We start from the raw sequence: 19,680 nt of genomic DNA on the forward strand, positions 1-19,680 counted from the left end.
CTAAATAATGTAAAATATAATAGCAACAACAAGAATTAATAACCATAGTCATGGAAGAGAATATAACAAAAAGAGAGAAAGAAAATCCAAGACAAGTAATGCACCATGCAACTGCTCACCATCCACTGGCTGATGCTTGAGCAGTGATCTACCCCTCCTCTCCAACTCCCCAGAGATATTTAATGAACATGATTTTCTATGGTATGGAATATCCCTTTGGCTAGTTTGGGTCAGTTATCCTGGCCATGCTCCCTCACAGCTTCTTGTGCCCCTCCACTGAAACGGAAAAGCCCTTGATTTAGGATAAGCCCTATTTAGCAACAACTTTCCTTCTGGAAACAGGCCATTGCAAAATTATCCATGTCTATGAAAGGCACATAATTTTCTTCCTTGGAAAGCTGCATTTTTTCACTACAATGGGGGTGGAGGTGGTAGGGGTGGTATGATCCTGATGCCCTCACAGGCAGGCAGAGCTGAAAAGCTTTAACCTCAAAAACTTAGATAAAAGGACACCATTGCTGATGAGTAGTCAAATGTGCCAATCATATCACAGTATCATTTGCTATCTCCCAAAACCAAAACATAATGACTCTTTGAAAACCTGACCTAGTAATAAAAACAGCAGTTCAAACAAAGTTAGCCAGGCACAGTTGATATTTATTACTAACAATTTCTAGGTGTCTAAGGAAACATTGTACCACCCAAGCAGTCAGTAAACTAAGCCTCTTTCAAACCAACATTAGGGATTAATATAATATAGTAATTGTGTTTTTTGAATAAGAGCTACTCTGAAGGAAATAATGCAAACTGCATGGGAAGAGTTTAATTAATATTTCTAAACAACACCTTCCTAGAGAGACAACAGAGAAGCAGACATCTATATTAATTGTGCAAAAATATCCACTTAGTTAAAGGAATTTAATTAAAAGTAATGTCCCGAGACCTGTTTTTAAAGTCCTTTTGCTGCATTAAATAAACTAACTGGGACAAGTTTTCTACTGAAGAGATCAGTAGTTTGTTTGATCAAAATGTCTAAACAGTTTCCAAGAGATTCGGACTTCAGTTTGCTAACTCCCATGGACAGAATGAATTCAACTGGAACGTCTACCTTCAGTTGCATTAACCACAACTCATAGCTGGAAGGAAAATCAAGCCAAGATGTCTTCAGGTTAAGGCTTGAGTGCCACAGAAAGCAGTTATTTTGGCAGGTAGTTAATTCAAGATCTTAGAGGAATGCAAGATAGCAAAGTAGTGAGAAAGCAGAGTTTGGTCAGAGGTAGAGAAGAACCAAAGACAAGAATAAAAAAGCGAGGCAGGAGATAGATATTGGAAAATCTTGCAAGAGATGGAGAATTGTGTTGGAAAGCATGAAATGTCTTGAAAAACACTTTGGAATCGGCACGAGATCTGTTGAAATGAGCTGTGCCCAGAGAAACATCATCTCTAGTTGGGAGGCAACTGTGTCAGGAGATGAGACTCTCTTGCTACCAGAAGATGCTTTTTTTCCATTTGGCATCTTCAACTGTTTTCATCTCCATAAAAAGTTAAAGAGTCAAGAAACTCCCTAAGATTTGACAATAAGCTGATAGTTAAAGGCCAGCTCTAAGGTTATGGTATTGTCTAAATCAAGTTGAAAAAACCCACAGTTCTACATCAATCAGCCCAAATACCTCATCAGTACTCTATCCATAAAGATATTGGCTCATCTGGACAAAATCAATCTCAGTTGTCTGTCAGTTTTATGCTGGCACACTGTTCCATCTCAAAATGCTGCTTGCGGTTCAAGTTTTTTCTTCGTTAAGCAGTGACACAAACCCTTCATCAAGTGAAATATGGACTCCCAGAGATTTAGAAAGAAGCTAACGGTTCTCATGACATTCCCAACTTTTAAATTATGGACCTGGACATGAAGTGTGCTCAGTCAGTGGATCTAGCACATGGTACTGATGCTCTTATGGCTATACATAAGGTTTTTGTCCTATCTCTAGGACATCTGGAAATACTGGCCCTCCTCCCCTACCCTCCTGAATTTCTCCATTTTCCTCCGACTACAAAAAAATCCCAACCCAAAACCCCAACACCCAAACCCTACTTACCATTACATCCATAAAGAAAAGCAGTAGCAGCTGAAGTCTCAGCGTAAAACATGAGAATTAGGATGAATGCTGCATCATTTCTCAGCAGCATTTAATTCTGGAGTTTTTTAGGCTTTATGCTTCATGCAATTCCCTGCAAGAAGGTGCACATATATAAAGAATCCAATGCTCTTACTCTAGAAAACAGGCCTTACTGTTATTCTTTCTCCTCACTGGAAGCAATAGATTCCCTGAGACCAAAAAAATGTTGATCTGAGATGACTTTGTGCTCTATTCCAGTCCTTTTCATAATGGCCAATGCTGTCACTGTAGCTGTAATTTTGCACAGCTGAGATGCCTTCAAGGTGGATGTTTGTACACAAAGCTTCATTGCTGTTGTGAGAAAATAATAACACAGCTATTGCTTCAAGCCAGTGTATTCACTCTAAGAGGAATTTTCCTTTGAAAATTCCAGTCTGTGAACTGGAACATGAACCAACATGGAGTATTCTGCATGTTCTAGTCACCCAACCACTCACCATGTCACGTACTGTCAGCCCAGGACAACTACTTGCACAGTCATGTTTAGAAATACTCTGCAAATAAATAACCTAGATGTTGTCATAGTACAGTGTCATTGCTTATCCAACAAGTGCTTTAATAGAATATAGAAATAGTCCTGTTTTTCTTTGTAAGGCTTGCCACTCATCTGTAAAGAAAATATCTTCCATGCTCACTGACAAACAAGCTCACCACTTTCTTTTCCATTGCTGTCCACGTTTGGATGGGAAAGTAGTGATTCAGCTATTTTTTGACTCAGATACTAGTGTAGTGAACTTTATGGTTTGAAATCTGTTAATCAAGGAAAAATCTTAAAGTCAAATATTCTGTTCAGTTTGTGAAAATTTAATTTGCCTCCCATAACTTTTCAAAATACAATAATACACTATGTTTGGTTTTCCCCAGAAGTCCATCACACGTTATTTGTAGAAAAAGAACTTGATCTGAACTTAAATTATAATGGTGCAATGAAGAAGGTTGTTACTTACAAGACACCTATGTCATTTGCAACAGAAGCTCTGGAGAATAAGGAAAGCAATTAAAATGCAAGAAACAATAGTTTCCTGTTGGTCTTCCCTGGGAGATCATCTTCCTTCACAGGAATGAAGGAACACAAGAACAACACAAATGTATCAAGGTCTGTGTATCCAGAGCAAAAGTCCATGAAACAAAAAAGTCTTCTGAGTAGGGTTTGGACAATATGTAACAAAGAATGTAACAAAATCTGAGCAAGTGGCATTAAAATATGGGAGAGCTGCTTCTTACACAGAGCCTGCATTCTCTATATCCACTGTGTCACAGTACACTGAGAAACGTAGCAGGCAACTAAAGAAGACCACAGCATTGAATGTATGCATATGGGAGTGAGATTACAATTCCACCTCTTCTACAGTTCAGAATTTCTTAATGTCTAAATTTTAGGGTCATTTTTTACAATTTTTTTCCCAAATTTTACATTCTTTAAACAAATTTAAGGCTCTTTTCCCATCAGTCTCTGTATTTAATACATGAATCTGATGTATCCTACTATGATTTAAAAAGTCATTATTTTGCGTCCTTGTAGGTGAAATGTTCCTTTCTTTTCCCTGTGAAACAGGATGAGCTAAAACTGATCAGCACTGAGAGTGTTAGGTTTAGTTTGAAACTAAAATGGAAAATAATAAGAAATTATAAATTTGGGAGATCTGGCAATCATTACATGCATTAGATCTGCACATCTACAGGAACGTTTAAGAGTTAAAATAACTGCTAAAATAACTATTTCTGTAAGCAGGCATTTAAATGAGATATTCTGAAGTACTTTCAAATGAAGGACCAGTGGGAATCCTACAGATACCACTGTTTCAAAGACCTGGATGGAAATTTCTTTATGAACTGTCAAATAATATTTCAGCTGGATGTCTACAAGGGAGTTACACATCTGGTGCTTTTTAAAATGATAACAATAGGATTTTGGTTTAATTTCACTATTTCATCACACCTATAGATGAATATTTGAATTATTTTTAATGTGGCAATTTTAATTATTAAAAAATTAGAAAACCAGATGGAATTACAAAACAGCAACAGATTACTTAATTAACTTTTGCCTATTGGGATAAATAGAACATACCACAGAATATATCAAAGCAGACACCAATGAGACACTATACATCCATTAGTACGCAGGAGGTTTTCACTTCAGATATCAGTTCTTATCAGACGTTAGCATATACCTATCAGCCATTAAATAAACCCAGCAGCTCATCATGTTATAATCCATAGCACATCACATCATGGCAAAAATCAAAGGTAGCACACCGTGATGGTCCCCAAAGAGCAATGAAATTTGCCACGGAATTGAGAGAGGTGGACAAAGAGTGAAAAAACAGTTGCTATCATTTTAGGAAGAAGTATGAAATTTAGTTTGCAAATACTATCAGACACCTTTCAGCTGAACAACAGGGCCTTAAAACAAAAGTAATCAAAGTACCAAATCGTTGTGTTCTTTTCATCACGTCACAAACATTCTGTCAGCTCCACTGCATGACATATATTGCATACCTGGGTAAAACCATGGGAAACACCAGTTAATCAACCAAAGTGCAGACCTGTAAACCCATAATAGTATAAATCTTCTTTACTTACATGAAATATCCCTCGAACTTATTGCAGTACTGTGTCAATTTGTGTAAATTTCTTAGGATAATTTGCCAGGATGTTCTCTGAAAGAAAAATTAATTCAAATAGGAGTCCAGCATGCTTCAAATGGAAGCTCTACAATTGCTTCATTTGGCCAATGAACCCTAGCTGAGGACTTCCAAGATTGTAGAAAAACTATTGATAAGTATTGCACACCAAATATGTGTCTAAATGATGTGCACTGACATGGTTTTATTCAATAAAAATCAGAGTCACCAGATATATATGTGCATACATTTGGTTATTGCTATTGGAAGTAACAGCCTCAGCCTGCAACTTAATCCCAGTCTGTTAGAAACAGGGCTCGGCAGGCTCACACAAATTGAAATGAATTCTTGCCACAGGCTTTAAGACAATGTGTTAGTTAGTACTTTCAGATTAATACCAGTTAGGTTTTGAACAGTTGCAATCTCACTCTAGATGATTTAAAACAGATGAAAAAAAAATGTGTTACACAAAATAAAAGAATACAGAAGATACAGTATTGTATTATTTACTGGAAAAAAATAACAAGTAAAAATCATGTTTGCTTTTGTTTTGATTTTTTTTTTAACAGCATTAAGTAATCAAACTTAGACCATACAAGCATCAACAAGAAATGTAAATAACTGTACTATTAAGATGGCATCTACAGATTTTTTCAAACTGCTTGAGATCTGAAACTGCAAATGTTGTATACCTCAGTGTAAAATGATTCAAGTGCCTTGTGCAGTATGTAAAAATGTTGATAGTCAATGACTATGATGAAATGTACATACAATACCTGAATTTAATATTTTAATACCTCAAGCCCAGATCACCAAAGTATTTATGTTCCATCTCCTCATGGAAGATCTGGTTCTCAGTTTATATTAACCCCTTCCATGTAAGGAGTAACTGTATTTGATAGCGTGAATTTATAGTCTGGTCTTTCCCTATAGAGGGAGGGAAAGGGTCAATATTTAAGAAAGAGTGGTTCCAATAGGCAGAAAGGCTATGACACTGCAGCTACATGAACCATCTTCCCTACACAACATAAAAATATTCTAATCTTAAGGATTATTTTACAACTCAGTGGAAATATGCAGTAATGCAATCCATTTTCTTTGTCTGAATGACAAAAACGCAGTCTTAACAGTCACAAGAGCCTGCCTTGTGTTAGCTATAAAAAAAAATATATTTTTATATATATTTATGCAACTACTATGTGCATTAAACAAAAATCACTGTATGAATCAGCAGGGTTCAATAACACTTGTATCTGAATCTCAGGAAGGGGTGCACTGAAGTCTGTGGTGCTTCTCAGTAAGGACTCACAATGAAATGGCAACAGATAGAAATCCATTTGTTTAAAATCTTATTTTTCGCATCACATCGGCTAAGAAATGGTCCATAAGATCTCTGTCAGCTAAAAGGATTTGTTGTCTTTACCTCAGTCTGCTGCTCAGAAATGAAAGCTATCCCTTGAAACAAACCTGACAATCCTTAGTGAACACTGAAACTGAAAATCAGCCCAATGTCACTGTGAACTCCCATGAAATACAATAATTTCATAGTTGTGGAAATTCTCTGTTGTCTTTGTTTCTTACCAATTTATATATCACAAGCTGTTTAGATGGAGAGTAATCAGCAGTGTACAATAAACATTGTACTGCTTCTGGAAAGAATGTACACTGTGACTCACTCAGATGGGTAGGTTAATTTAGAATCAAAAAGTGAGTGTATTTCATACCCACTTATAGAAGAATTGGAAAATTCCTGTTTTTTTTCTTCTTTACCTGCATTGAGACACTTTTCTCAATCACCTGGGTACACTGAGCAGTGCCCTTTGCACTGAAAGGGTACAGCTTTGTCACTCAGTCTTTGAGATACCAGAGAAGAACACTTGAACCAAAGGGTGATGCCCTTGTGCACCAATGCTTTATTATATATCTTTTAATTACTGTGCATCCCCATACCTAAAGCCAATATCATGGCACTTGTGCCATAGTTCTGATACCATAGGTGTCCACTGACAAATGTTCTGCATGAAGCACTGTGTCTCAGTCCACTAACAAAAACTACTGTGCAGTGGTAATCTGGTATCTTAGATAGTTTCTCTTCTTGGAAAAAATGTATCCAAAATCTTCTTTCTATCAGACTACAGCAGCTTAGGGCTCCTTTTCTTTAGAGAGGCAAAGTAAATGTCTTACACCTGTAGGCCAGTACTGGTGTTCTGTCCTAGAAATTTTAGCATTGCTCTGATACAATGAACCCTTCTTTTTCTCCAACTGGTTCCACTTCAGCATAGGCAGGATGTCCGGATCCTCTTCTGAATTTCATTGCTGGCCATCTGCTTGGACGTCTCTGTAACAGCAACAAGAAAATGAACTGTCCAAATATGAAGGGCACAACAATAAATTATCCATTAAAAACTTGAACAATGCCTTGTAATTTGCCTTGTAATTTTGGTCTCTCATACTCAAACCCACTCTGTATAGTTGTTACAAGAATGGAGAACCACTGTTCGTCTTCTACAATGTAGTAAAGAGGTAAAGTTCAGTAAGAACTAGGTATTTCTACACTGATTTTATGACCAAAATGTAAACAGTATCCCAAATTAATATTATCTTGAAAACGAAGGGAAAATTCAGACTTCCTGTGAAGAAGCTGCTTCCCGTGGCTCCCCATGCACTGCAGCAAAAATGTGTCTTAAACATTTGACCCTTAAGTGGGGAGAGCTGTTATATATATACATCCTCTCTCACTTACCCACTCCCCAACATGAACCTGAACAGGGACCCAGCAACCTGACAAGGATACATCCCGGAGTGCTTGTTCAAGGGAGGGCTCCCAGCCCTGTCCAGATAGTAGTGATGTGGAAAAATGAGGACTCTGACACAGAACCCTCCTCATCGATGTCCAAGAGAATTCAATGCTGTACTCACTTAATAGCCACCTTAAAGATCTCCTTAAAATCTAAAGTCAAACAGCATATAATTGCCCCATTAAGGCAAGTACACTTGTCCACTGTTAATCATCTTGGTAGCCAGACCTTCTGCTTTCTCACGACAAGGAAAGATCTCTCTGTTACCAATTATCTTGCCCATAACATGTATTTTTGTGTTCAAAGTTACCCTAAATATTGTTTAGACAGTTCTAATTTGTGCAAGAGTCTTTAATTTCTTCTAGAAACACCCAATTTATTTGTCAAATCACATACAGAAATGGATGAGGCTTCAAATATCGAAAGATGTACTTCTGATATAAATTTCCTGGAATAAAGATCAATCACTTGACACCATGTTAACTTAATATGCTGAAGAAACTGCTTTGAAATAAAGACTGGCTCAGATTTAAGATTCAGTAGGATCATTTACTGACTTAAATTATTTTTTCTTTTTGATAGAATTGTTTGGTTAAAGTATCTCTGTGATTAAACCCACTTCTTGTTATAACAATGTTTCTGCAGTCTTGGGTTCATCCTAAGTACCTGGCTGCTGACAGATCAGAAACAGACTACCTCCTTCCTCCCCACCTTTGACTTTTATTGTCAGTGTTGATTATTTATCTTAGTGCTTCTTCCTTGTGGTGGATTCATGTTTCCCTTGCTGAGCTGCTGGATTCTGCTGAGCTGGATAAGCTATGGAAAAAATAACTTTACTATCGGTACAAGGTAATGACAGTGAGATCAATGACAACAACCCATATGCCAGGACACTGCAGGACTTTTGAAAGAAGACAAAAAAGATGCTTGCTCCCTTCTTTTTAATCATCATCTTCATGAAACACAGTTCAGTGGACAAAATCAAATTGATGGTTTTGTCAACCCCTTTTCAAACTAAAACCATCACCTGTAAAATGTAAATATATAATAAAAACAATGGGCCATATCCCAGACCAAAACAGTAGAACTGTGTGAGCTTCATCACTTAAGGCAGCTCTTTCTTCCTTTTTTACTCTGTCTCCTATTCTCATTTATTCAGACATACACTGCTTTTGTGACATTAATGCAGAAATCTGGGCGCATGGAGAACAGGGCTGACTGTTAAATATCAGCTCTTACTTGTGAAGTGCTGCTATGAGCAGATGTGTAACAGTGAGCCAGAAATGCCCATCAATTCCCTGACCTCTGAAACACCAAAAACTGTCTCCAGCTTTTTTGACTGTTTTTTTCCTCCTTGTATTTCTTTTCTCCAAGCAGACAGGGGATGAGCAGAAGGTCAAAACCTACTAAAATCTACTAGAAAATCTACTGCTAGATCTGCATGCCAGTGAATATTTCCAGACACTGAAACACAATACCCTATATAGCTTGTTAGAAAAATACCCTACAATTAGTTCTTTCTGCAACCATCCCAGCTAGGGCTCAGGATTAAGGGAATCATCCTTAGTCCATGCTAATATTCTACATGCAATCACCTTACTGTGAGACTGATGGAGTTAGACAACAGGAATGCAGATCCTTCCATGCTGGTTGGTCTTTATGCTAAAAACTAGTCCCACGCTTATTTAGTTTACTAGCAAAGACATAACTCAAGTTAGATCAGGAAGAGTTAAGGTGCATCCCTCAGGCTCTGATCAAGCACTATTACTTGTATTTGCTGAAGATCTGCAGCTGCTCATTCCTTCCTCCCTCTCTTTCTCCCCAAGGTCATCCCCTGGCTCCATAGCACTGGTTCTACTCCCTGGGTGGCCATTTGAGAAGACAGATTTGTGAAATTATCCAGCTTAAACACCCAAAATGAAGTAAATCAAATAAGTAAAAAAGACATAGGTATGTGCATGTGTACATACAGGTGTTCATGTATGTTTCTAAGCAGCTGAATCAGCACAATAAAGCTCTGGAAAACCTTCAAGGAGGGTAGGAAGGTGAAAGGAAAGGCTGTGACCTTTACAATGGGATCTTAACTCAAAAGAATGATAATTTGTAACCACAAAACCTCACACTACTCTTCAGTCTGTGACATACTAACTATTATTAAGACATATGCAGCCAGTATTGAGAGATACCTAGACTCTGAATTCACTCAGTCTCCATGTGTCTGTAAGTTGGATTTGGTTTGGTATTTACAAGCTGAATACAAGAGAAAGGCACTTTGCCTGAGGTTAAGATGGTCCCAATTTGCAATGTTAGTTTAGACTCCTTAAAATCCTCTACCCACAGAGAACTGCCACAGAAGAATTTTATTCTGCCGTTGTTGAGCCTTACATAAGCACGTTTGGCAATGGTATTATTGTGTCCAGCTGGGAAAAGACATCACAATATCTGACTCCCTGCCTTCATACTGGTTCTCTGCTGTCTTCTCAGCTGTAGACAGATCATGTTGCCTTTGTTCCCCAAAGGCAAAATGCTGGGATGACTGCTGAGGTAAGTTGCAAACATTAAAAGGATTTTGGACCAACATGTAAGTAAGAGCGGTAAGAAAAACACACAAAAAGGCATGCACATGAAATCTGCTTGTGTCATGTGCAACCCTTGTGTCCACAGATAACTGGGTTCAAAGAGACAAAGGGCATCTGAATAAAAGACAGTCTGCCTTATGCCTACTTTTGGATTTGCTAAATGTTCCCTGTACATTACTTACTCTCAGTATCAAAGTTCTCACACAAATGCAAATCAACAGATAAAAATATGAGAAAAAAAAAAGAACAAGAAGGTAAGAAGTAAAATCTAAAATACTACTGAAATTGCAATTTGGCTCACAACTCATTGAAACTTGAGTGCATCCATCTGACTCAGCTGGGAATTTCTTTACCCCTATTTCCATATATCATTTTTGCTAGGATCTAAATCACAGGCATGCAATCCACTACAATCAGGGCATCATGCTTGGCTTCTAGGCCACCAAACCTCATATAATGAACACATGCATAATACCTAGGTTACTGAATAAATTAATTTCTTTTTAATTGTGGTACCACTAGTATGTAGCTATCTGTGCTTCTGCTAGACTTCAGACACAAGCTTCTGCTTTGTTGAAAATGTCATGAAGAGCACTATTTGACACATGTGCTACTTTTATGCAAAAAGTTCAAAGTATACTCAAGTGACACAAGATTCCTCAAGGTAAGAATAGATATGTAACTTGATTCAAAAGAAGAACTTACTGGAAACAAAATCAAGGCATAGGAAATACCACTAGATTGACCACAAATATATAAAAGACCAAAGTATACAACATGCCTTCTATCACTCTGCAAGAGAATCTTTAGTCAACATTTACTCTCAGCTGTTAGAAAGAGCCTGCACTCATTGGAACTTTGAAACTCCCTTAACTTTAAAATTTGATAACTATTTCTGGTTTTACATCACCAGAGAAGTGTCCAAGTTAAACAATGAAACACATGTTGAATAGTGTGAGGACTGGAAGAAACAGCAACACATGGCTTTTTGATTTGAGTAGTTTACATACTTAATGAAGATGGGAACTTTTTTTTAAAGGAAAGTATTGAACTGTTTGGATGGTATTCTTTGAAAGTTATGTACTATCATGGGCAAATTTAATAGCATTGGCATTCAAGACTTCTCAAACCATTTGTTCAAAATAGGTAATTTTGTTCAGTTGGGGCTGCACGTTGTACATTGTGCTATGTTGTGCTAAACAGCTATAAACAAAACCACTAGAGGAAGTGGTTCAGACTTAGGGGTAAAAAAATAAGAGTGATGTTACTCTAAGACAATAGTTGCCTTTGGAATAAATGGCATTTTTCTTGGCATTTGTGTATTGCTTATTTAAACCAACTAGTGTGCTCAGGATATCATTTAATGGTGATCAGAGGTGTCATAAGGGATCACATTCATCAGTTTGAAGTTAAACAATGCAGTTAAAGTGTGAGTGTGCACATCCTCATTCCAGGGAGCTCACTGAGAAAAAGAACTACAAACTTGAGGGGCATCATGAGTGGTATTCAAGATGAGCTATGTGAAAACCTAACTGAAGTGAATATTGTGTAATAGCTCCAGAGAACACAAGGGACAAAGAGACTTAAAGCCTCAGATATGGGAATTTCTTATTATACTCTTCTTCATTCAGAAATCTGTCATGACTATAAACCAAATCAACTCAAAAATCCTCATCTATGCCTTAACCTAAAAAACCCAGCAGAATCTGAATAAAAATGATGCTTTACCAACAAAACCACGACAGCATCCTAGAACCTTAGATGTAAAAAGATGTTTCTCTGATAGTTGTGTTACAGTTCTGAATGAATGCTATGTTTAATATCAATAGTGACTGCTTTGAAAGTAAACTCAAATTTAGCATGTCCCTGTTCTTTATTTTTCCCAGCCTTAGATTTGCATTACTTACTAATGACAGATAAATTGATTCAGATCTTGATTTAGCTAGAAGACTTGATGGCAGACTATAGTGTACTAGTAATTTTTTAGACAACTGCATGAGGGAGCTGCCTGTCCATCTGTTGCATCTTAACTGTGCACTTTGCTCCATTAATCAAGAGGCTCATAAAAATAGTACTTTCTGAATTCTTTATGTGTTTTTTCTCACTTCATGACTAAGCCCATAGCAATTCTTCTGAGCTCTTTCTGCAAAATGCTAACACCAGATCTACTTTTCATTCATTTCCCATTAATGATACTGCTTGTCTGCTGCGGTATGTGGGCTACCATGTTATCTGTAATAGCGTACTCAATTTTCAATTGCACAAATACATTAAGGAATGGCTTCCTTTTTCCTAACAGTGGTCTCTTTATATGTGACCCCTTAATATCAGTTATGTCTTACTATTTTTTTGTGGTTCAGTTTCAAAATGATCCAGCAATGTGCCCTCAGGGCTAAGAAGGCCAATGTCATCCTGGGCTGCTTCAAGAAGAGTGTGATCAGTAGGTCAAGGGAGGTTCTGCTCACCCTGAACTCTGCCCTGGTGAGGCCTCACCACCCCCTCACCTCCTTTAGCAGAGGTGTTGGACTAGATGATCTTTAGAGGTCCCTTCCAAGGCCATTGGCCTTCTTGGTCACGAGGGCACATTGCTGGCTCTTGTTTAGTTTATTATCAACCGGCACTCCTAGATCTCTCTGTAGGGCAGCTCTCCAGCAGGTTACTCCCAGTCTGTCCTTGTACATGAGGTTGTTCCTCCTCAGGTGCAGGACTGCACTTGCTCTTGTTGAACCTCGGGAGGTTCCTCTCTGCCAAACTCTCAAGTACAGCCTCTGGTGAATCAGCCAGGTCATTGATTACGTTGAGCAAGACTGGCCCCAGAACTGATCCCTGTGGAACTCCACTGGCCACAGGCCTCCATCTCAATTCTGTGCCATTGATCACCACCGTCTGGGCTCTGTCATTCAGCCAGCTCTCCATCCACCTCACCATCTACTCATTCAACTCACACTGCCTGAGCTTTCTGATGAAGATGTTCCAGGATGTTATTTACTTCTTTCTGTAAAAAATTATTTTCCTTTTTCTTTTTTAAAAAATAGAAAGATTATGGTCTAGTTTTTCTAAAAGTGTACATTGCATACTAAAAAGCATTTTAGCTTTGGTAGTTGATTAACACCACCTAAAGTTTAAATTCAGGGGAATGAGTTTAACAAAACTGATTAAGGCATCACTGTTTGCAAGACAAGTATGACACTCATGAATGAAATAAATAAACATGCTGTTACTACACCAAGAACAAAAATAAATACATAAACAAACATGTGTTTTAATTTGGTATTCTTCTCTTTTTTTTAAAAAAAATGGTCTTGCCATTTAGCCTCTTGAGTCACATCACAACAGATAAGAAACTTGTTTTTACTAGAGTGAAAGAAAAGCAATTCAATCTGCGTGTGAAAAAAAGAAAGGGACTAATCATTCTCTTTTGTACAAGGACTTCAGTGGAGTTTTGTTTCTCTATATCAATAGAGAACTGGATTGAAATGTCGCATAGACATGAAAGAAAACGATTTATTTTATTACATTCCCAGATGGTTAACACAGTTACACTGCTTGAGCCTGGAATACTGATAAACAATTCTTTTTGATTTCTGTCACTACTATAGTATCTAAGCAGTATATTTATTATAATATGATTTTAAAGATGAATCGTTCTGTTCATGTTCATGTCACAGTTCAATTCACACTGCTGTCACAAAAAATGAATGTCTGTATCCTCCTGGCCCAGATTTTTACCTAGGCAATCCTTAGATACATCCCTAGTGACACTTGCAGTGCTGCTGCTGCTTCACTGCTGCCCATTAGAAAGTGTCCAGGCTCTTAAAAGAGTGCTGCAAGTGGAGGCTATCAACAGTTACAGTGTTTTCTTTCATATTTAGTAACTCTAGACTTATCGTAAGACAGAGAAATACTGCTGAGCTGAAAAAACAGTAAAGAAACAATAAAGATAAAGTAGCAATTTCTTGTAGAATCAAAAAACCTATGGAAACTGTTTCTTTCTCATATTGTCATGTACTGTGTAGCTGAGCTGGCTAAATGTCAGCATCTGCAATGTAGATGTTTGCACCTAAGGTAGCTATCTGGTTTTGAGGGAGAAAAAATGGTAATTTATCTAATCCCAAAGGAGATGTTTCAAATAGGTCAGATGAATCATAGTCTAAGACAGTCTGTTTCTCTCTAATAAATAGAGCAAAGGAAGATGATATTAGATTTAGATGTTAAAATTAGGTCAAAAGAATCTTTCCTATACTCTTGAGGGAAACTGTTAAAAGGTTTCTACAAATGAAAGTACAGACCAGCTAAGACAAGTTTCCAGCTAAAAACTAGAGTCAGATTAGTAAAATAATTAATAACATAAATAGCAAATTATATAATAGCATTTATATTGTAATGAAAAATATTATTAATTGTATATTCATTACAAAATATTAATTACAATTGATACATATATTTTCCACAGGAAAGTAATATAAAAGATATGTCCTGAAATAAAATGCCAGTGTACACGAAAGCTAATGGAGAAATGTTACAGTGAGGAAAATGTAGATTAAGAAAGAGAGGTGGAGTGAAATTGCAGACATATCTTTTAGATATATATGCTGTGTAAAACAGCAACAGGAAAGTAATAGCAATGGTAGTTACAGAAGAAATGGAATGAAAAACATGCTAAGCACAAAACCAATCACTGCTAGGAAAGGTTCATCTTTTTCAAAACAGACTACAAATACAAGAATACTTTCTAGATTTGGTTAAGTTGTATTGTGGCTATCTCAATTATCCTAAACAAGTTACATGACTAGTGATACAGCACGTTGCTTTTGTCTTACCTCTATAAAGAAGAGACTAGCTGCTGATGTTGGATGATGATACATATAGACGGTCACAAGGATGGCTGCAGCCACGATGAGGACCAGGACTAGAATGCCAACAATTAAGCCAGCATGAAGCGTTCCACCTTTCTTCTCCACTGCACTGTCATCTGTGGAGGCTGCACAAATGGCACACTTATTAGTACAGCAACTTCTGTCTTACCCATTCCATTTCACAGATGGCAACTGAATACTCATTTTTCCTGTGTTACATGTTCCTTGTTTTCCACAGCCTACGTTGGAAAAAGATGTTAGATGTCTCTTTCCCATAATCTTAATGGCCAGACACTTCCAAATGTGTTACTAATTCTGACTCAATAAACAAAGTTAGTATCCTTTCTTTTAGAATGCAATCTGAACATTTTAAAGTTCCTAATTACCTTCATCATGAACTTTGTTTGCTTTTATCATAAAGCTGTGGTGTAGACAAAAAAACTACTAATTGCATACATCCTGAATGCTGCATTATATTTTTACAGGTTCAAGTTGAGACATGCCACAAACCCTTGTGAGGTCTAGCTAGTAAACATTCTGAAAGTCTGATTCATTAGCCTGGTGAGGGGTTTTGAACCACCCTGTGCAACTGAGTCACAGTCAAAGTGTAACAGATGGATGCTAAATGACTCCCCTCATATTCTTATCTAAGTCTGAATGGAATATTCACCATACCACAGTATTACAGAAGACCATCCATTCACTAAACTTGATATCGAGAGGCTGCTGATGTTATGCTCCCATAAGAAGGCTGTCTCTGTCACACAAACAACTTGTCCCCAGTCCTTCCAAACAAGTGACTGGAAGTCTTTTAAGAACACAGTAACCTTTGTGGAAAAAGTCTCTCAATAAAGTAGCCAGTGCTCAGGTGTGGTTTCTACAACCTGGAATATCACAGTAAGTACCAAAATGGGGATATGCAATGTTTCTTTAGCATCCTCTTGCGATAAATAAGTGATGTTCTACTCACTACTGTAGGAGAAAGAGCAATTCAGAAACCTCAGGTTTAAAAAACACCAGGAGAGCACTGGTCATTTGGCTTCACAAACTTACATCATTTTCCTAATATTCTCGTTGCTTTCTGCCTTTCTGGTAATCCTTCAAATTACCTCCATGCCTTACTTCAGACAACAACTGTCTCTGGCACTGCTTATGAGAAGTTGTCTTTCAATTCCACTTTTAAATTTCCTCTCAGCACCCTTGTTTGCCAAGCCGACTATAAGGAAAATTGCTGCCTTCAACAGCCACGTTGTGCCATCCCTCTGAATTGTTTGTTTAGTTACCTTAGGTCTGTGAGGTCAGGGACTGTCCTTTCTATTTTTTGTTGGAAAACAGCTATTGATTTATGGATACCATTTCAAAACAAGTTACTGTTATTGTTATTAATATGACAATAATGATACATGGTCTTTTACCATTCATAAGATTGTGAGTACAGCACTCCACACTAACACTAAAAAAGACAATTGCAAAATACTAGACCAAAGATCTGTTGATGTAGTTACCCTTAAATGCTTTGTATGAGTGGAACTAAAAGAAAACAAGAACACTTAATCTCAGTGTAACAGCTCATGCATCCATGTATGGCAGCAGTTTTCTCACTAGGTCAGGGAAGGTCTGCATAGCTTGGCACCAGGTGGATTGTATAGCACCATTGCAACAACAGTGATAGAACGAAAATAAGGATACTTTAAGCCAAGAGTAATTTCTAACTATAACATGGAAGTGAATCTATGGGGGAAATGTAAGGGTTCAGGTACATTTTCCCTGTTTTTTTCCATATTTCCTCAGTCTTGAGTCAGGGCAGCTGAAACACCACAGTGTTGCTCTGCTCTTTCCCATGAAGTCAGTGGAGTAAGGAGCTAAGTAACTGAATCAGAGAATAAAGAAAAAGAACCCAGTATTTTGAGAGGCTAAACTAGGACGTGGGAAGCATTAATGAAGCTAACAAAAAATTGCAAGCATATACTCCCACTCAGGTACTGCCTAATCCTGAAGGTATCTTTCTTTTTACTGAAAAGTTCGTTGACTACTAGTTCACACAGGGACTTCAGTTTTAATTGTGCTGACTGTGGGACATTGTTTTTGCGTAGGCATGAACAAGATCCAAGAACCAGACCTCTGCCTGCCGAAATCTTACAAAGGGATTTACTTAGCTTTCTTGAAGCTTAGTTCACCTAGATCTATTAGAGCTTTTAAAAAAGAAAAGCAGTGTCAGTCTTACATGTACAGGAACAATTTCCAGGCCATATATTACACTGCAGTGAAAGGCAGGAGATATTGCCTAGGATGTGGAAGACCTATTTTCAAAGGTAGTCCCACCCAAAAGGGCACCTAAAACACTTTCTGCTAGTTGTAGCAGTATGTAGCAAAGGATGTAAGATTCATGGAAGAGACAGGAAAGAAAGGTGACTCTAAAAATGTTACTCTAACTTTCAGGCAGCAGAGTCTTTTACTTGAGATAGCCATTAACTTGAGATAGCAATTCACTTTCAGTTGAGAATAGATGAATGTATACAAGCTCTAGTTTTAATTTCTGTTCAGGAACTGTAACTCTATTTAGTACTTGCATATATATTACAAACTGCCAAACAGTTGCAAATTAAGCAATTGAAAGGCCATCAGGAAAGTCTGCTTTATTGTACACGCTATTAATTCCTAGTGATGAGCAGTTAGTTCTGGGAGTCACCCTGCTGAGAAGTAACTGCTCCCTAGAAGGAGCAGAGGATTCATAGTTTGTCTGTCTTACCATTGTCTTTTTGACAACTTCACACTCTTTGTCTCTTCACTTCAATGCCACATAAACTATTTTGTCACTTGTATTCATTTTCAGGCCAATTTGCACTGAATGAGTACTTTGTGTTGTTACCACATTATGGTTGAAGACAGAACATCATATTCTTCATATTAAAGAAATGCTGGACTGTAGCAAAGGTCCTAACCACTCTGAGAAGGCTATCAAACTAATTCCCTCTGATTAGCATCCAGTTTTGTGAACAAGAAGACTATCTCCCCCAAATAACACAGGTGACAACTGCCTGCCCAGACTTCTCCTAGCCTTGGGTGGAGCACTGCATGTACACCAGTGCAGTTATCAAATGCTAAATGCAAAAGATAATGAAATACAAGAAATGCTTTTCTTAAATGACAAGTGCAAGTAACTTGCAATTTCCATAATCGAAATTCAGTTCATTGACCCCAGAGCTCAAATACTCACGAGAAATTGATTTCACTCTCTTTGCACAGAGACAATAAACAATGCTGTCAACTTTGAAAATATTCTGTGCTGCAAAATCAACTGACAGTTCTTTTTAAAAAGCCACCAAGGGAAACAGGTAAAAAACAGGACTCAGAAACATTTTCAGGTGCAGAAATCTTTTTAAGAGTATCACAGCACATTTGGTGTTCCAGGTAAGGCTAAACCCATGGGAAGATATTTGTCTTGTGACCAAAAGGAGCTCTCTTAGTGAAACTTTCATAAACTTTCCTTTTCTTGTGCTCAAAAAAGCAATTGTTACATACAACATGCTCTATATTTATAACTCCTCCCCAAATTCTTACAGACATAAAGCTTTTCAGCTGAAGGAGCATTTTAACATCTCCAATGTTAGTCTGCTGCTCATTAGTTGCTGAATGACAGGACAGAAACAGCAAATAACATGCTTTTTCTTCCCAAATATAAAGGCACACAACACAACATGAAATAACTGTTCTCCTGCCAGAATCCTATTTGAAAAAGTGAAAACAAAGTAAAAATGTTCTCATTGTTTTCATGATAAACACATAAAGACTATATAATATTTGACTTTATATTACCATATTATGTTCTAGCTGCAGCTGAGTTAGCAAAACAAAAAAAGCTGAATGAAATTAATTGAATTAATGAAATGAATGAAAACCTTGTCCTGGCCCATGGGTGCTGTGATGCTGACTATAACAGGAACTAAGGTGCATACAAACTGGGACTACTCTTGAGATTGTTTGTAAACACATTGTAGATACTTTCACAACACTTTTTCTCACTATTACATATTATCCATAGATATATGTCTTCTATCATATAAATGTAGAGTTTACACAAAGTTTCTACTGTGATAGTTTTATATAGGAGAAAATGCCAGTGTTTCTGGCATGGTCTTAGTTTTAGGGCAAAATGGGTCTGGATACAAATGCATGAAAACAGCCCCTACACATGAAGCAGACTGGAAAAGTGTATAAGTTCAAGTAGAACTGTAGAAGCTTATGTAGTCTTACTTATGAGGATGCACTACATAGATTAACATTATAGAAACAGAATGTGTGATAACATTTCCAGAGCCTCCATGCAAACATGTCCTTTTTTAATAGTTCAGTTGTTAACTGCAGAACTTCTCTTGCATTCTTCAATGTACATGTTAGGTAATTTGGTCCTTTGGCATTGACCATGATTTTGAAGCTGTGGCATTCAAGAATTCATCACTTTGGTAAATTAAAACTTGCTGTGACAACACAATACAACTTTTAAAAATATTGTATGCAGGGATGCCATGAGAGACTGCAAGTTTTGTAGTTCACTCTGTAAAAAATATCTCAGACCTAAGCTGTGGGTGAAAGTGATATATTGAAAGCTGATTCCTTAGCTGCCAATTTCTACTTCTTGATTA

The 19,680-nt window shown here is 37.3% G+C and overlaps 1 protein-coding gene across 1 annotated transcript in view; it reads right to left on the reverse strand.

The window, feature by feature from the left end:
• Positions 1-3,008: 3,008 nt before the first annotated feature.
• The window catches only part of PLXDC2 (plexin domain containing 2), a 250,410-nt gene continuing 233,738 nt past the window's right edge, over positions 3,009-19,680 (reverse strand). Inside the window, exons 13-14 of the mRNA XM_061997126.1 lie at positions 15,002-15,162; positions 3,009-7,142 (exon numbers count right to left, since the gene is read on the reverse strand). Coding sequence (XP_061853110.1) covers positions 7,026-7,142; positions 15,002-15,162 — 278 coding nt within the window. The 3' untranslated portion in view covers positions 3,009-7,025. The remainder of the gene's footprint in view (positions 7,143-15,001; positions 15,163-19,680) is intronic.

This window comes from Colius striatus, chromosome 5 (genome assembly GCF_028858725.1).
Source record: "Colius striatus isolate bColStr4 chromosome 5, bColStr4.1.hap1, whole genome shotgun sequence".
Taxonomy (NCBI): domain Eukaryota; kingdom Metazoa; phylum Chordata; class Aves; order Coliiformes; family Coliidae; genus Colius; species Colius striatus.